Here is a 19,122-nt window from a genome sequence, read left to right on the forward strand (position 1 = left end):
TTCAAGTGCTATACCAAAAACATCTTCAGCTTCTTTTTTTTTTCCTTAAGTGACTTACTATTGATGAATATAAACAGTATTTTGTCAAAATAACTTTTTTTATAGGACTTGTGTAACAGTGTCTATAGGTAAATTATTATTTTTCACTCTCAAAAAATTACACCTCAGTTTTGCATTTTTTTTCTGACAGTTTTGTTGTTAGTATGTCATGGGTCAAAGGTCAAAAACATAAAGGTCAAAGGACAATTCAATATTACCAATGTAGTAAATGCTCAGAACTCATACCTCAAGTATACAGGTCCTTAAAATTCTTAATCATATTTAGTACATACTGTAGTACATACTATAAGTATGTTAATAAAGAAGCAGCTAGTGTCTTTAAGAAGGGAGAACTGATGGCAGTAGCTCTATAAAGTTTAACAGATAAGAACAGATAAATTTCTATCAAATTGTAAAAAAAAAAAAAAAAAAAAAAACTTATAAAAGCTCTTACCTCTTGTTTAAAACTGAAATTCTCTGTTCTCCAGGCAAGTGTGAGTGGCAGTTTGTGTTGGAAGAGGATGGCTCTCTCCTGGTATCTCTGCCTGGCCATGACCCTATTTTTTGGTCCCGGCACCGGCACTATCCATGGCCTGGCACCTGAAAATGAAGTGACATTACACCCCACAACATGGCTGAGTGAAAACAGGGTCACACCAGTACATCTGCCTAAAGGACGCACTCGCAGGTAAAAGACACACTAGACACACACAGGCTAAAAAAGACAATAAAGAATTTCTCAAGTGAGAGGCAGGTACACACAAAATGTACACAAACTCTTTTTGTGACACTCTGAAATCAGTGATGGGGCAATTATTTCCTCCTGTCTGTTTGATTCTTGTTAATGTGCTTAAAATCATGCCACAGATTTCCCAGTTTCCTCTCTATCAACCCCATTGAATTCAAGCAGCTAAAATTGCAGCTTTCTTTTTCCATTAGCAACACTAGCCAGTGAGAATCACAGTGAGAACTGCTCCCTCACCCGTAACAGAGGTGGTGTCAGGCTTCAGACTGAGCGCGAGAACGAGAGAAAGAGAGAGAAGAACAGAATGAGTTTGAATGCACAGCCGCAGGGCAGGAGCTGCTGATCATAAATCAAATTAATTAATCTATTAAAAGATTGTTACCGTGCCTTCCACACAAAACTCTTACTAAAAATTGAATTAAAAGGGTAAGGTATGGACACACCTGAAATCTACTTACAAGTAATCCCTCAAACTTAAACTATGACCCTTTGTTTTGTTGTCAAGGTCAAAGTAAAACCTGATTACCACAAGAATGAAATCAATATTATGATAATGTGCTAGGCCGGTGTGCCAGGGGCATGCAAATAAGAGATCCAAATCACATTAAACAAACGCAGAGTCTTAAATCTAACGTCTGACTATTTCCATAGCAATAATATAATGAGCCGTTGAAGATGCAGAAAACCGTTGACTGAAGGCAGCCGCACAAGCAGGGTTTCAAGGTCAGAGGAAGTGGCTGTTGCCAAATGGCTGGTGTTACCAGAATGCACCGAGGGAGGTTCACCAGATTCTGCCCAGTGTGATGTTATTCACAGAGGGAGAGTGAATGTGTTTCCTGCCTGAACGGAGCACGCTAGAGTGATGCTGCACCTGGCATCAGCTGTGATCTGTAAACATTAGGGTTTGTGAAGATGCATATCTAAACGACGGCGATGGATCGATAGAAGCTTATCAGAGATCAGTCATTCTGGAGTCATTGCTTTTGTTTCTCCTCACCTTCATTAGCAGATCAACTTGTGCAAACAACAGCAGTCAAACAGTCCCCAAGGAAGCTCTGCGGCATGTTATTTAAAGACGTCATGTCATATACTTTCTAGCATTAAGTTTTTTGTTTTGTTTTTTATAATATTAGTCATTTTTAAATAATTTTAGTACATTGTTTTGTTCCAATACATTCAACAGTCTTTTTTCTACCCTCTCTCTGATGCTTACTGTATAGTTAAAGGGAAAGTTTGATCTAATGATAATGATAATTTTCTCACACACATGTCGTTCTAAACTTGTATGCATTTCTTTCTTCTGTGGAACACAAAAGAAGATATTTTGAAGAATGCTAGTAACCAAACATTTTTTGGGACCATTGAATTCCATTGTATGGACAAAAACATTTTTGCCAAACTATTCCTTTAAAATAAATGCTCTCATAATACTTCACATAAGGAGTAACAGCCTTCTTTTTACAAGTGTATTTACTGGCAATTACAATATACATGCCAAATGTTCACAATACAGTGCAATTTCACTCAAACTGTAAAGTTCGTACTGAAATGAACAGGGACCTATATTTTACTCTTATCTTTACTATGGTGTTTAGAAATAATAATATGACTGAGTTCAAGTTTCCAAACACCGAATAGGCATTTATTCACAATTCAATATTCTGATGTCAGTTTAGTAACAATATTTTTGCAGCTTAATTTCAATAGAGGGTCTTTTAGGAAAGTCTATTTCTGCTTAAGAGTAAAATGGGACATTGTGAGATACAAAGGGCCAGTTGCATAAACTGCCTAGAGTAGTCTTAAAAAGTTTTCTTCAAGACTGGTCACAACCGGTCTAATACATACAGATTCTGATCTGTGTTTCAGACTGTATTTCACGCTAAAGAATAAAGCCGATTTGCTGTCCGTTACCGTGAGCCCCTGTGCAGTGCCTATCGAATGGAGCTTGGCTGTTCGGACCCTGAAGGATAAACCGCCTAAGAAAGCACACTGTGAGTTTGTTTGTGTATGTATGCTTATTCATGGACTTGTGTCAGCTTCAAGGTATATTTGTGCATGCAAACAAACACGTACGTGTGTTTGTGTTTGAGGAGCGCTGGCATAGACCCAACCACGACTAACGGACAACTCAGGGATTTTATATCCAAAGGGCGGACGGGTTACATCCCTTCAGAGGCTTTAATGAAGAAGCGAAGCAGTTGCTTGAGGCTCACTGATTTAATTAGCAGGTGTAAAACTGCTGTTGTGCTGCTTAAGGGCCTCTGTGGACAGAAGATTCTCCTCTTATCCATCTCCAAATCTCCAGGCTGTTTCCCTGACAGAGAAGACAAGAAAGAAAAACATTTTCAAACAGAAACAAAGAGATACAACATATGCAAGCGAAGTATGGATGGATAAACACTGACGTCTGTTTCTAATATAAATTTTTAGTAACACTTTGTTACTTTGTTTCTTAACATTAGTTTATGAATTAGGTACTGTGAGCTTACAAAGAAAAAAATGTATAGCATTTATTAATCTTGGTTTAATGAAAATTCTATTATCATCTGCTCATCATCATGTCGTTCCGAATCTGTATGACTTTCTTTTTTTCTGTGGAACATTAAATAAAATATTTAGAAGAAAGTCGTACAGTATTAAAATGACAGAGTAAATTAAGTTCAAGTTTTTGGGTGTACTTTTCATTTAATTGTAATTATAAATATACTGTTCATTGTTAACTAAAAGTTGTACATGCTACATAAATGTTAAAAATGTATATATATTGTATATGTAAAATTAACAATCAATATTAATAAACCCTAGTTGACAATACCTAATGCATTAACTAATGTAAACAAATTAAACCTTAATGTAAAGTGTTACCAACTGACATTATAAATTCATATTTTTAATTCATAATTCTAGACAGATAAATTCTTTGTGTTTCAATTAGCCTATTAGTATGTTCATTAATATTTGGAAGACACATCTGCTTCATCTGTCTAACAGTACCAGAATAATCCTGATCATTTGATTTTGCATGCATTTTATGGTGACTACATTTCTGCACTTTCATAATAATGCGCATGTTCTGAAATGAAGAGTTAGTCTGGCAGGCAAAGCAGCATTATAAAGTCATAAAGTGACATATAAATCATTTAGACTGTGAACTCAGGGGTCCCCATCTACACCTTTAAATTATTCACTTTGATTACCAAACGTTCCCTCTAAAAGTGTGCCGACAAAAGTAATGATGGTTTGCATGAAAAACAGGCTTATCCGTGCATGCCGCCCAAATGTTTTTAGCTCTCTTTTGATTAGAGTCCTCTTTTGAATATGCTTGATCTTGATCTGAAATGCTTCGCTTCTGCAGGGAGCTCAAAGAAGAGCATGCCAGAGGTTTGGTGGAGAGGTTCTGGAAGAGAGGTTAGGATTTACACCTACACCGGCAATGCTGTTGACACCTACACCGGTCCTGCCTACGCTGCGGCGTCCATCTACATCCTGCGGCTGAAATCAATCCAACAGGACACGCAGGTGTCGGCGTACCTCCACGAAGGTCCTGGTCCCTCGGGGGCTTTCCCGGAGCTGCCGTCGGACCCCAGAGTGCACACGCTTGGGGTAGGCATGACCAGTGTCACCTTAAACTGGGCTCCAAGTTCCTCCGTTGTTGTTAAAGATGGTCACCGGCCACATCACGAGTATTGCGTCTTAGTCAACCACAAACACAACTATAGAAGTCTTTGCGCTGCTCGTGAGGGAATCCGAAAGGAGATACAGAGTGTGAAGAAGAGACAGAGGAGGGACAAACAAAGCAAGGAGATTGTGTGGGCATCACTTAAAGACTGGTGGTGGCGGCAGCCGGATGCCCTCGAGAATCGTGAATCTTCCACGACTGACAAGTTTGAGGACCCTGGATGTGTGTGCAGGGACATCGAAAGCGTGTGCACGGTTTCAGACCTGCTTCCGGATAAGCAGTACTATTTTGACGTCTTCGTAGTGGACAGGGTTAACGGCACGAGTGTGGCTTACACTGGCGCTTTCGCCCGCACGCACGAGGAGGCTCGTCCTGCTGTCACATCCTTACGGGAAAGCCAGGTCAAATGGGTCACCCTGAGCGGGGACGCAAGCAGTCTCCAGGGGGATCAGTTCCGATTTAAACCCCGTGGGTGGCAGCAAAATGGCCTCCTTACCTTGCAGACCTGCAACAACACTAGTAAAGTCAAGGTCACCGTCTCCAGTAAAGGAAGGACTTTGACGTCTCAAGAGGTGGGACATCAGCTTGCTCAGATATGGTTGCACAGTGCCCCATCATACCTCATCCAGCTCCAGGCCTTGGCTCCAGGTTCCTCATCGATGATCCCTAAAGGTGATTCCAGCAAGTCCAAGTTCTGTCTCAAAATGCAAGCGTCATCAGCGTACCACCGCCGAGCCGTGCCCGTATTTCCCGCCTCACTACAGATTAAGTCTTTCAACAAGTTGAGGACATGCAACTCTGCCACTCTGGCCTGGATTGGGACCGAAGAGCGGAGTCTCTATTGCGTTTATCGGAGGCAGATCCCACTTGGCAGCAAGCACACCTCAACGGATCGTTGCATCGACCCAGAATCCCGTCCTGCAAACGAGAGAGTCCTCTGTAAGTATTTCCAGGAGTTGAACCCACGTCGGGCGGTCACGACAGCGGTGATCGGTGAACTGGAACCAGGGATGCTATATGTGTTCGACGTTTATCTTATGAGACGCTGGGGACTTCCAATTAAGTACCACAGCAAGACTGTGAGAACCAGAAGTGAATGCTGAGTGGACATCTCAGAATCTTGCTCTCAGTGGAGAAGGACTCAATGGAGAGACATTACACCACAGGGAAACCATTGTAAGGCCAGAGAGGGAACTATGGGGGGCCTTGATCTGGTGCAGTGGAGGTCGAACGTGACCATTGAAAGACACAAACACATAATTATGCCAACACACAGACACACAAAATACCAAGAGAGGTGAGACCAAGCTCACACCAGCAAAAACTTACTTTACAATACTCCCCTATTAATGTTTGTGTTGTTGTTGTTGTTGTTGTGTGTGATGCCGTCTATGTTATTAATTATACAATACTGAGTGTCTGAATAACAGAAACTCTCTTGTCTCTTACACAAAAGAGGACCGTGCCAAAATATGCAAGAGAAACAGCCGGATGGCTTTGCGCACAAGTGCTAACCAGAGCTGTATCAGATCTCTCAATCTGCCACCAATATCAGAGAAAGACACCAAGCGAGGGAGGGCCGATAGAGAGCGAAAGAGTCATGTGAAGTCAGTGTGTTGATTATGCTCTGCTGAAGCATGCAGCAGGGAAAAACGAGTTAGTTCGCTTCGTTGTCTGTGATGTGATTGTTGTTCTGCGCTTCTGCGTACTAATAAAACACAGTTACCAACCAAACATGAAAATGATCTGTAGATGTTTCACGCTTTGACATTCATCAAGGGTAATGGCTGTTCGTGTTCCTGAATATAAAACGGATTGAATTTAGGTTGTTCATGTGAAAGCGATTCAGTGTAGAGATGTTAGTAGCAAACAGGTACACAAATTTTACCACTATGACAGGAAGACTGTTAGTATTAATAATACTGATTATACAAATAACAATCAGACATTGTGAGCTCTTATTAAATATAAAAAATATTTACGATGAACTTTGGATGCTGCAGTCCCACAGACATCAAAAGTGGTCCAAGGACTCCCTCTGCCGGCCAAAAGAGGGACACACCCTGAACGCCTGCTGGATGTCCCAAAAACAGTTGAGTGTAGACTAGAATTTTGAATAACTAAAAATAATTAAGTAGCATTCTACAGGTTAGATCATTATTATCTCTCATATTCTGAACTTTGGCTAGTAATTCAAAATTCTTTGCATTCTACAAAAGAGAAAAATAATTATTTCATGTTTGATGAGGATGGTGTAAGAGGTTTTTTTTGGTGAACTATCTCTTTAAGTCGACTGAAACAAGTTTTATTTATTAATACCATGTGTGTGCAATTGCATATCAGTTATTTTATACTTTCATAAGGGCAAAACTGCAAAAATGCACTGTTAACTTACTGTTGTTTAGCAAAAATATAAGCCAAACCAAAAATTATCAGAATAATCATCAAAACCTTGATTTTTTTTTTTATATATAATTTATGAATTGTTTACATTTATAATATAGGCAATTGTGGTTTTAAAGTTAACTTGTTTGTACAACAGCTATAGCAAAAATATGTAAAGAATAGAATCACTAATGTTATTCTAATTCAGGCGGTTTTGAACTAGGTATTTGAAACAAACTTACAAAAAAAAAAAAACTGAAGCTGATTTAGAGCTGCATAGTTACTGAGATACAACCACATAAATGTAACATAAAAAAGACCAACAGAAAAACACCATATTATTCAAACAATTACCTTTATTGTTCAATTGCCATTCTCATTTAAGTTAAAGAGGTAAACATTTAGGGGGAATCTTAGATACAGCAGTGCTACACCTGTCAAGAGCTGTCACCTCCTCACACACACACACACTCACACTCCCATCCAGCATTGTCATCTCCACCAGACCTACAGCAGATAAACCATTACTTCCACACACCAAACACATCCGCTTGCACAAGATCTGCATCCGTGTTTAAAAGACCAGCGTGGTCTGTTGATCCAGGTGCCATGGCTGCAATGAAATCAGCAGCAATGAAACTCTGTTGTCAGACAGCAGAATGTCTACTGGAACTCTAGAAATCTCTGTCAAATGACAAGAAACTCTAGAAGTCAAATATGGCTACAACTTCTGCAACTCTAAATTGTCCTTGCCGAGCTGAGTAAAGAATAGCTGGATCTGTCTTAGAGGCGGAGGCGTTAGGCTGGGGTATGAAGAGACGTCTTCCCGTGACATCCCTCCTGTATGGCTCTAGAGGAATCCATATCTCTGATCATCAAACATTATGATGGCCTGTACACTCATAATTCATGCTTAGAACATTGTTACTCTCCAGATAAAAAAAAAAGTTGATTAAAAGCAATACTCACTGAGAACACGTTAATCAAATCGAGAAATACAAATGTTCAGTTAGAGTCAGTACGATTTCAATAAATGCCGTTACAGTGAAGCTGCCACACAAACATTACAAACCTGTAAGAGCCACATTCAATATCTGCCAGTAAAACGGTACGTCAAAATGTGCTTTACCACTCAGTGTTAAATATTTAAGGATTTCCTGGCACCAAAAGAACCAAATGGCCATTTAAAACGCTAAATGAAAGATTTCCCTATAATATTCCTGTAAAATCCACTATGAGCTGACAAAAAGAGAGAAGATTTTTACAGTACGCTTATTTGAACAAACCCTGAACTCAGCAGTCTTTGTGTGCATTTCTATTTATACAGGTAATAATTAATAAACACCATCCTGTCCGTCGCTTGCCAAGTTCTGTATGGCTCACGGGACTCAAAAGGCTTATTTTCTGAATAACAAATGGTTTTAAAATAGGAAACCTGAAACTTTAAATCCTCTTTTCATCCGTCATTATACCGGCCCGCTCTCGTATTGCAGGTGTGCTTCCAGAATTTCAGTGTATTAGTGTTTCCCTCTGAAAAACAGGGTCAAAGTGGTTCTACACTGATTAAGACCTTAGAGTCAGTTTGAATGTTATAGTGTTATTGAACATCACATGATCACGGAATCATGATACAAAGGGTTACATCCCGTTGGACTCTTCATAATCTTAATTAAAAGCATTCTTACACACCTACTGTCCATGATCATGGATGAAATTATTGGAATTGCATCACAATGGAACATCCATCTAGGATATAGATATTATAATATTCTATAGCAGGTTCCACGATCCAACAGGGTCCTGAACACTCAGATGCAGCAACATTCAGGCAATTTAAAAGACCCTGCTTGAATGAACCTGCATAGAAAATCCATGTAGGCTTCATAGAGCCATCTTTAGGGAAAACCAAAAGTAGTTACTCCATACAGTACAGCATGTACAGTACAGTACATCTACAGATGTAAGGGAAAGACAGTTTCCTGTATTTGGCAGCTGTATGAAGCTGAATAGTCCAATATACAAAAATAGGGTTTTAGAAAAATTTCAAACAGCAACATGAATAACAATATTACTAATAATAACAACAGTGGTCATAAATAAAGTCCACGCCCAAACGGCGTGTCATACAAAAAAAGTCCAGCAGACGTATAAAGCATCTGTCAGTACTGAAGAAAAGTCGCGTCAGTGCTGAGGTGAGTTTGGTTCAAGGTGATGGAGATTGTGCGTTTGTGTTACAGCCCAGGTCTGCTACTGCGTGCCGTCGAACCGCCTCTGTTGTGGGAACGTGCTGGAACAGACACTAGGTGTGTAGTGATAGAGAGAGAAACAAAGTGTGAACACTAGGTTCATGCATTTAAAGGTCATTTTATATTCTTTGTGGTTGCTTTCTCACCAAATTTGTTCTACATTTTATGCTAAATCCAGTCATGTCAGTATCTTATATTTTCAAGATGAGTTTCTAAATGCAAACTCAGGGACAGGTATATGTGGTGCAAGGTAGTAAGGTTTAGAGGTTTCATCTTAAGAAAAAGTTTAGACTTTTAGCACTCATTTTAGTTAGAGCATGGTACTTAATGATTAATCATAGACGTTAAATAATAAATTGCTAATAAATCAGAATAATAAATGACTTCCTTTCTACATATCGCTCTTTCATCATTATTCTTAAAGTAAAAAAATATGTAATATTCATAAATACGTATAAAGTACTAAGAAGGGGCACATTTGAGTAGCCCAAGCATATAAATCTTATTACAGTGCATGCAAAGCTTCTGATATTCCTATTATACTATATTTTTTACTTTTCCACATTTTTATGCAATTAATTCTACTAAAACAAACTTGATTTCAAGATCTGTTGTGCTAATTTGTTTTTATAAATATTCATAATTAAAAATCTAACTGACAGCATTAGCATGCTAAGTTGTTATTTGGCTGCTTTCTTGCATTTACATTATCATTCAAAAGTTTAGGGTCAGTATGGTTTTTATTGGGGCCAGTATGAATACTTTTATTTAGCAAGGATGCATTAAACTGATCAAAAGTTACTGTAACATTCTTTAAAAAATGCTTCTATTTCAAATAAATGCTGTTCGTTTTTTCTGTTAAATCAAAGAGTCTGGGGAAAAAAATCAGTTTTAATTGATTGATCATTGATACGATTTAACTATTAATAACCACATTCACAATGTTTACATAGAACAAAAACTACTGCTAGTGTTTCCTTAAAGAAATACAAATCTCCCACAGTTTCTAATAACAAAATACTATTATGTTTTTCTTGTACATTCATTATTTTTTTACCTTTAAAAAAAAAATCAAGCAAAAAAGCTCCTTAAAACTGATTCTCACTGACCTGGGGGTGGAGCTTTTGCATCTGGCTCCCCCTCATGCTCGATGGGGAAGTGGCCAAGGGGATGATGGGAAAATGAGTCTATGAAGGAGGAGCTGCTGATGCCCAAACTGATTCCAGTCACACCAATTCCCAGTGAATCTGCACTCACACACCCAAATAAGAGTCAATGGGGCAATTTATAGAATTCATCTATAGGTCCGATGTGTGTTTGTATGCACCCACCTACACCAACAGATGCTCTGCCAGGTCGTCCCTGACCCATGCTGTCTATTCCAGTGAATGAACGGCGATAAGGGGTGTCTGACTGCAAAGATCGTTTTGCCATGATCAGTACACAAATAAATAAAAACACATGATGAGAGTCGGAATGAAGTTTATGTGATGTATAAACATGTGCGGGAGAGATTCACCCTAAAGGTGTGTGTGGTGTTGGGTCTGGAAAACACATCCAGCAGGTGCAGTTTGTCTCTGGGCTGCAGACTGACACCCTCGTCGGTCACTGCACTGTGCGCACGACTCGACGAACCTCTTTGCTTCTACAAACATGTGAGTTATCATTGTTAAAAAACACTAAAACCATAAAATTAAAAAAAAAAAAAAACTATTTTGTTTTTTGATATAAAATAAACATTAACTGATAAAATAATAGTTATATTTATATTAAAATTACATTTAATTCATATTCTAATTTCTCATACAATATAAATATGTTAAATGTATTATAATACATAGATATAAAAATACACCTGTGCACACACGCATACATAAATAATAAAGTAGCACAGCTGTTTTTAACATGGATAATCAGCATATTACGATGATTTCTGAATGATCATGTGACACTTAAGACTGGAGTAATGCATGCTGAATATGTAGCTTTTGCCACTACAGGAATAAATAACATTTTAAATATATTCATACAGAAAACAGTTCATTTAAAATGTAATAATTTCACATTTCATAGTTTTTACTGTTTTTGTAAATAAATGAATTATTGATAAAATCTTCTTTCAAAAACAAGAAAATCTTTTTACTTTTTAACATTTTACTTCTAAACAAAATACATTTTTAGTAGATATACACATTAGCAATTTAGAGTTGTACAATTAACTAAAAACTAAAAATACTGATTAGCTATCACATGAAACTACTAAACAGAATAATGTCTGGTTGTGTGTTAAAAGCACCTGCACAGGCCGTGAGTGCTGTCCAGAGTAAGTGTGGTCTGTGTCTCCTGTGCCAATGGGAGGGAGGAGTGTGTTTCTACTGAGAGGCATTGGAGGTGAGGCCAAACGATCACTGGCAGTCGTCCTAAAACACACACGGACACACGCTATTGCAAGAAAGAATCTCTTTTCAGAAAACAAAGAATACAGGACTTGAAATGAATGGTGCTCTTACAATCTTGTGCCTCTAACCACCTCTTCCATGGAGCCTGTTGTGATGGGCTGTGCTACACTGGACGACAATGGCATTAGAGTTCGAGGGGGTGGGTTCCGTCGCCGTTCAGACTGAGGGTGGCGGGTCAAAGAGGAGGTGCTTTGTTCCAGTGCACGACGGGGCCGAGGCTTACTTGTAGGAATGACACTGGAGCCGGGACGATGAGACACTTTCTCCTCTGAGTCCCTATGGTCAGAAAAATAAATATAGGATTATTGAAAGGTGTGTGATTCATTTAAAAAAGCCATGGAGACGCAAAGCTTTCTTTCACCTCTAATCTATGGCAGCATTTAAAAAGAACTGATGTTCTGTCAGAGTCTGAATAAAAAGACTAAGTACTGTAAAACAACACAAAGACAATAAATACCATATTTTTCGGACTATAAGTCGCACCTGAGTATAAGTCGCATCAGTCCAAAAATACGTCATGACGAGGAAAAAAAAAAACATACGAGTCGCACTGGAATATAATTCGCATTTATTTAGAACCAAGAATCAAGAGAAAACATTACCGTCTACAGCCGCGAGAGGGCGCTCTGTGTTTTCAGTGTAGACTACAGGAGCACTGAGCAGCATAGAGCGCCCTCTCGCGGCTGGAGATGGTAATACTAAATGCGACGCTGCACATTTCTCTGGTGTGTGACTCACATAATTTGTTATTTTGATTAGATATTCAAGTGTTCTAAAACGGAAGCAAATAAAAGTATGAGAGTATACATACATGTATGTAATTTCAATGTTATGGCTATGCTATGGCTTTAAGCATGACTGTTGATATTTTTAACATTAAGTTTCATGAAAGCTTTACAAGTACTGTTCCTTGTTAACTAAACAACTATGTTTACCTTGTAAATTATAAACTAACATAAATGATTTATTAACATTTATTCATTTACAAATGATGGTTGAATAGTGTGTTTTATAGTATAGCAGTACATAGTAAAGCACTATTTTATAGTAAATCACTATTTTAGTTTACGTTCAGTAACCATCTGTTGATTAATCGGTATTGGGCAGTGTAGTCCAACCTAGCTATCATTATCGGTAAAATCCACTATTGGTCGACCTCTAATATTAATGCATTCGTGTTTTAAAATCAAATATATAAAAAAATTGTATTTTGTTCAAATAAATGCAGCTTTGGTGAGTATAAGAGACTTTCAACAATCTGAAACAAAAAAAGAACAATAGTGATCAATAGTGTATTTATTTAAAATAAAAAAGAATTAATTGTTAGAATGTTTATAATTATTTAGTGGTCAATCAATTTTTTTTTAAAGGTTTCATTTATTATGTTATGAAACCTAAAACAGCTTTTGGAATATATCCTGGATATTGTATGTTTGTTTGATTTTTTTTCCCCCTATGGGCAGCACTAGTGGGTTTTCTCCCATACCTTGTTAAATGTTAAAATACTACATCAGCTGAACTCTAGTTTGGACCAATTTCTGCAAATTCAGAAAACTAAACTACAGTGCTAAATATACACAGTAAAATTTGTGAAGGTTGTGTTTATTTCTTCTGCAATTTTCATACTGAGCTATTCGGTCCAGTGTTCCCAGGTTCCTTTGCTGCAGTGGAATGCCATGTATCATGATGAGGTCATTGAGATTGTGATGAGCAACCGTTGCGCCTACAGGTACTCGACTGGTCTGTGTAAACAGAGACAGAGAGAAGCAGGAAAAGAAAAAGTTAAGCTAATTCATGTTTTAATTTTATTGTCATATAATGCACAAGTCGGTATATCTCAGTGATAAAAAAAAACAGGAGATGGCATTCACAGCATCTGACATCCATCATCTGTTCAGCATGCAACTATGTGTAAAACACTGGTAAAAAAAAAAAAAAACTAAACAAACAGAACAAGCATTATAAACGCCTCCAAAAAATAAAAAATGAAGTCAGGCAGTTTAAATGGATGTTAAAAAAGTGACCAGCAAGTATATAAAAAAACTAAGATGAGTGTTGAAGTTTAGGAGAAAGAGAGAGAAACTGGTCCACAGATGCTCGCCCTCACTATTTAAGTGTTGTTATCAGGGTAAAGTTACATACTGTCGATGACTTTCTCTGCTTTTTGGATTTCCGTCTTGACTTGTGCTTTGAACCCCATGACTTTGAGCTCTTTGGAAAGAAAATGAAGGGAAGGGATAGATATAGAGAGGTATAGAAAGAGGAAGGAAGAATACAGATGACAGATGGATGATTGGACAGAAAGGCAGAAACAGGGACAGAGGACAAGACAGAACAAAGGAGGTAAAAAGTTAATGAATCGAAAGCCTGGGAAAAAAAGCTGGAAAGACCAATGCTGACAGCAGTGAAATACAGCAATTAGTGTGTATTTTTGAGGATGAACGTGTGTAAAGACAGACACAACGCAGTGAAGATCTCTCCACAGTGACTAAGCATATATACAGAATTCCCACAGCTTCAGACAAATTCATTAAATAAAGTGTTTTACATAATAATTTGACAACTATAATGTGATTTCTAGCCAATTTAATATTTTAGAGCAAAAGATACATTTTGGGGGCAGTATTTGATGCAAAACATTTCCATATTTTGTTTCCTTATTTATTTGAATTTTATTAATGCATAAGAGACATTACATGTGCAGTTTATTTTGGTTATTTCATAACTTTATTCATTTTCCCCCTTTATGACTTAACTTTAAATTGTACTGTTGCGTTGCAAATTAATTTTTACAAGTACACAAATTCCAAGTTATCACAATTAATATTGCATGCACTGTATAAAAAGTCAAACAGTTTTGGATGCAGTACTGCAACTTCCCTCAAGCTTTACATGTCAACTACCCATTCACCACAGACATGTCAAGATTAGTTTAGATTCTCAATGACTTTTCCAAGATCGTGGGAATACTGTCAATTAAATATTTTGGTGTATATCATCAAGCAGATGGCAGGGGATGGGAGGGTTACAGATATCTGTAATGAGTGAGCTGGAATTTCAGATGAAATCAATGTTGATTTGTCCATCAATTGTCCATCTGTCACAGAAGGAAAAGTAGGAACCCTTCTGTTCTACAAGCATTTGACTAACCTGAGCCTGCAAGCTGGCTGTGAGCTGTTGTGTTCTGGTCTGTGACAGTGGAGGAAGCACTGTTGAGACATTGGACAGCAGCAGAAAAGGATTCTGGGTATCAGGGCAGGCAGGGCTGAGGGCCACGGTATTCTTCTCATCATCTGATTGACAGAGAAGTTAACAGAGAGATTATTCTTCACCTTGACATGGCTCTCTGAAATCCCTGATACGGCCAAACACAACAAAAATAATTACCCCTTAAATCTATATTTCTCTTATCACTGCCCAGGACTTCAAGGAACAAAAAATTAAAGGTTGCCCACAAAAAGCATTCCTGTAGCTTCGTAAAATTTTAGTTGAACCACTGATGTGACATGGATTATTCCAACAATGTCCTTGCAACGTATCTGGACCTTGATCGTGGTAGTTCCCTTGCTGTCTATGGGAGGGTCAGAGAGCTCTCAGAGTCATCAAAAAAATCTTCATTTGTGTTCCGAAGATGAATAAAGGTCTTACGGGTTTGGAACGACATGAGGGTGAGTAATTAATGACAGAATTTCCATTTTTGGGCGAGTTATCCCTTTAAATGATTTAGCGAGCTGTCTAATTAAAAGGACAATTTTTCATACAATGTACGTAGTGGGGATGCACCGGGCTAGATGCGCTCCTGTATTCATACTCATAAAAAACGCTCCAAAACTACACAACGTGAAGTGAACAGTACAGTATTCAGACAATGAGTCACTGACAACTGATGTCTACGAGGTATTTTTATTCATATAATGTTAAACATTTAATATTCACGCCTGAATAGCTGATGTTTGCGGGCTGAAAATAAAGCACACTGAGTGGATTGAGCGCACAACGGCAACCTTGAAGAGAGCAAATATCCCTTTCACTGCACATTTCAGATGAAAAAAACGCAAATTATATTTCTGAAAACAGGTTCATCACAGTTTTTACTTTGAAGATTAATATATAACAAATGGTTCACTGCATTATTACAGCAAAACGTCTTGTGATTACAGTACTGAGCCACTGCAATGGAGCAACTCTAATGTTATTAAATTAAAGATGATGTTTGTTTTTCTTTTTGCTCTCTGGTACATTGAAAGTAACAAAAACTTGTATAATCCATTTTAATGGGAATAAATTAGTGTGAAAATAACTGAAGGAAATATCTTTTGCTAAATGAACTAAGCCATCTAACATATATATTCTTTTGGTTTCTGTACCCAATATTTTTTTTTCAATTACAAATGCATAATAATAATAATAATAATTCCCCTATATATTGTTCCCCTATATATTGTTTTATGCACAAGAATATTAATATTTTTGGATTATGTAAGCATAATGTAAATGCATTAACCCTGCATTAACCTCACTGCCGTAACCAGATTAAAATCTGCATTCATATTATTTCAATGTTGCTAAACATACCTACATTCAAAATTTTTGGGTCAGTATATTTTTATTTTTTAAATATTGATCCATTTTTACCAAATTGACCAACTGACCAAAAGTCATAATAAAGACTTTTACAGTATTACAAACCAAAAGCTTCAAATATATGCTGTTCTTTTGAACTTTCTATTCATCTAAGAATCCTGACAAAACATACAAACAAATTACAATATCCACAAGAAATCTTGGTTACACTTTATTTTAAGGTGTCCGTGTTACAGTGTAAAAATATATTTAAGTACTGAGTAATAATAATTAACTACATGTACTTACTATATACGGTTAGGGTATGCTACTTGCATGTAATTATGCATTCCAGTTCTTTATTCAAGTATTTGAAAATTCATCCTACCTGACACAAAACCCTCCCAATGCCTACGAACAAGCTCCTCTATCCAGCCAATGAGCTCACACCACACATCATCAAACAGCAGATCAAGCACCGCCTCCCGACGACAGCGATAAGGCGAGACAGGGGGCAGCCAGCGTCTCCGCCTTCTGTTCACATACTCACGTTCCCATTCCTCGTCCCTAGATAAACACACATATCATTCACCTACAAAAATCTCAGACACATTTCTTTAATAACAAACCTATTTGTCACACGCAAACAAACTCACAGATCCCTGCAATCAAAGGCAAGATACTCTTCTATCAGCCCCTCGGCCTCGATAACCCTGGGCAACTCATCTCCTTTGTTACTACTGGGCATGCCATGAGGGTGGGTCACCTCCAAAGTGGGCTGACACAAAACTGCCCTCCGACCCTGCACATACAACCTGCCACACACACACACACAGTGGCATGAAAAATAGGCTTTATAGAACACTAATGATTTCATACACACACATCTACATCCCCCAGATGACTCACTCATTAGTTTTCTCATTGCTCTGGCCACCACTGGAGGGCATGGGCGCATGAGCTGGTGTGGCGTACCACTGGAATCCTTCATCTGTGGGACACACCAGCTGTGTTCCGAGGATCCTGTCACACACAAATGCCCCAAACAGGTTTAATATCCAGAGACTGGGCTGCATGATAAAAGTTAAACGTATAATCACAGTTATTTCATCACTAATCTTCTTTGTTTTTGCTGAATGAAATCCAATATTGCTTTTGAGTGCTAATTCTAGAAATTCTAGCATGCAAAATAATTTTTTCTTTCAACAGCCACGTGTAAGTTGAAGAAGCGGATCTTCCTCGTAACTATTTGTTCAATTCAATTCAGATTGTGAAGAGACTATTTCATGCCTGATCCTGATTTCAAGGTTAGAATTAACCAGAGATTACGAAGGCGTCACTGATGTTCACAGATCTGAGAGTGTCTATCTGTGTGAGTGCATACCGTAGATGAGGGAATCGCGAAGCCCACTCTTGACACTCTTCCTGCAGGCCTTTGAGCTGTGTTTCACACTTCCTCTCATACAACAGTTCTTCAATCTCTTCAAACATCTGCTGGACCTGCCTGGAGGCCGCTTTATCAAATTCCTACAGGGAAAAGAAAGAAAGGAAGAGGGAAAAAGAGAGGAATTTGAACTTGTCAGCAGCCCATTTTGAATGCGCTGTGTAAAGTTAATAACAAGAAAGCATCCTGTGTGAACGTTCCCTTAGACCTCAAGTCTTCACTCACATCGTAGCCCCACGAGAAGACAGAGCTGTGTTCTGTAGAGATGCCAGTTCCCGTGTAACTATGGATACCAGACCAAGACTGAGCTGTGTCATCTGTGGTGAGTGTCTGACATCCTGATCTGACGGATGACGCAGAGGACTCCTCAGACCTAGGAAGAGAGAGATTATTTCATGAATTCAAAAGTCATAATGGAAAGAGCGAATATTATGCGTCAATTCACACGATATACTCAGCGATGAAAGCCTGTCCCTTTAATACATACGATATGTAAAAATTGATAGCCTGAATGCACTGTAAGTCACTTTGGATAAAAGCGTCTGCTAAATGCATAAATTTAATTTTAATTTAATTTTAATACAAACCTGATCAGACACACATTGTTCCTGTCACTCACCTGCTGTATGAGGACATGTCCTCCTGTAGATCATGCAGGAGTCTGGAAGGATGCACAGTATCATCATCTGCCTCCTCTGGAAGAGGATGCTGGTCCAGACAGCTGCGGGACAAACCACGACTACCAAAACCAGCCGAGAGAGAAGAAGAGCATTTACTACTTCTAAAATCTATATACTGATCAATCAGTCAATCTATCAATAGATCTGTCCTTCTATCTATCTATCTATCTATCTATCTATGGATCAATACAGCAATTCTTTCTATTTGATTATTTATCTAGCTACCAAATAACTGGATTGATTACCTGACTATCTATCTATCCCTCTATCTATCTATCTATCTATCTATGATGGTTCGATTTAAAAAACTGTCTGTCTTTCCAGAAATGCAGTCTAAGTAGGAAGTTTGAGTTCGTGTCTGTGTGATTTACACGCACATCTCCAGGCTGTGAGATACAGGCCGGCGGCTGTAGCGGGAAATCATCCTCCTGAAGCGGTTACAGACGCATCTCCTCCATCAAGCCTGTGATCCGACCCCGAGCCTCCTGTGTCCGGACCGGCCCGCTGCACCACCGCTGCTCTCTCATGCTTCACAGACAGTCGGACCCACACACACTGGATCACAGCTGTGCTGGGAGGAGAAAGGTGTAGTGTACAGCACTGAGCTGGGCCGAACCTGATCTTTCAAACCCTGTGGGGGCAGGAGGAGATTAAAGAGTCCGCGAACATAAAAGAAAATCCGAGTATCCCACCGTATCGTCGACTGATTTATTAGTAAAGATTTAATGGCGAGAAAGCCAGTTGTATTCTTCATCCATCCATGATTATCTACTGAACAACAATTGCAAGACTGTCATGGAGACCAAGGTGCTCGCGACCACTGATTTGTGGGAAATGCAGTTTTGAACGTTTTTGCCATTATGACGTGTACACTGCTCTCTA

The 19,122-nt window shown here is 38.4% G+C and overlaps 2 protein-coding genes across 5 annotated transcripts; one reads left to right on the plus strand and one right to left on the minus strand.

Annotated features, from left to right (window-relative positions):
• The first annotated feature begins 512 nt into the window (after positions 1-512).
• On the plus strand, positions 513-6,208 carry LOC132112758 (protein NDNF-like). Its single transcript, XM_059520406.1, has 3 exons — positions 513-727; positions 2,651-2,775; positions 4,140-6,208. Exons 1-3 carry the CDS (start codon positions 561-563, stop codon positions 5,564-5,566), a joined length of 1,719 nt encoding a protein of 572 aa, XP_059376389.1. The 5' UTR covers positions 513-560; the 3' UTR covers positions 5,567-6,208.
• On the minus strand, positions 2,811-19,072 carry LOC132112757 (protein FAM149B1-like). 4 transcript variants are annotated; one of them, XM_059520404.1, is made up of 16 exons: positions 18,618-18,664; positions 18,180-18,299; positions 17,786-17,933; positions 17,501-17,643; positions 17,026-17,139; positions 16,773-16,931; positions 16,505-16,683; positions 14,704-14,846; positions 13,696-13,764; positions 13,180-13,295; positions 11,605-11,829; positions 11,391-11,514; positions 10,614-10,739; positions 10,426-10,507; positions 10,204-10,341; positions 2,811-3,098 (listed from the first exon to the last, which is right to left on the minus strand). In XM_059520404.1, the coding sequence occupies exons 1-16, from the start codon at positions 18,662-18,664 to the stop codon at positions 2,944-2,946; spliced, it is 2,088 nt and encodes a 695-aa protein (XP_059376387.1). In that variant the 3' UTR covers positions 2,811-2,943. The 4 variants fall into 4 exon arrangements, with proteins under 4 accessions (XP_059376387.1, XP_059376385.1, XP_059376386.1 ...); XM_059520403.1 differs by lacking the exon at positions 2,811-3,098 and adding an exon at positions 7,187-9,147 and having other exon boundaries at positions 18,618-19,072; XM_059520402.1 differs by lacking the exon at positions 13,696-13,764 and having other exon boundaries at positions 2,820-3,098; positions 18,618-19,072.
• Positions 19,073-19,122: the final 50 nt, after the last annotated feature.

This window comes from Carassius carassius, chromosome 32 (genome assembly GCF_963082965.1).
Source record: "Carassius carassius chromosome 32, fCarCar2.1, whole genome shotgun sequence".
NCBI classification, from domain to species: domain Eukaryota; kingdom Metazoa; phylum Chordata; class Actinopteri; order Cypriniformes; family Cyprinidae; genus Carassius; species Carassius carassius.

Excerpts from the sequence above, each read along its gene's own strand:
- LOC132112758 (XM_059520406.1), top strand. The coding sequence starts at position 561 with ATGGCTCTCTCCTGGTATCTCTGCCTGGCCATGACCCTATTTTTTGGT. Across the intron at positions 728-2,650 it reads CCTAAAGGACGCACTCGCAG|ACTGTATTTCACGCTAAAGA; the intron begins GTAAAAGACACA and ends TCTGTGTTTCAG. Across the intron at positions 2,776-4,139 it reads ACCGCCTAAGAAAGCACACT|GGAGCTCAAAGAAGAGCATG; the intron begins GTGAGTTTGTTT and ends TCGCTTCTGCAG.
- LOC132112757 (XM_059520404.1), bottom strand. The coding sequence starts at position 18,664 with ATGATTTCCCGCTACAGCCGCCGGCCTGTATCTCACAGCCTGGAGAT. Across the intron at positions 17,140-17,500 it reads TCGCGATTCCCTCATCTACG|GATCCTCGGAACACAGCTGG; the intron begins GTATGCACTCAC and ends TGTGTGTGACAG. Across the intron at positions 10,508-10,613 it reads ACACCACACACACCTTTAGG|TCAGACACCCCTTATCGCCG; the intron begins GTGAATCTCTCC and ends CGATCTTTGCAG.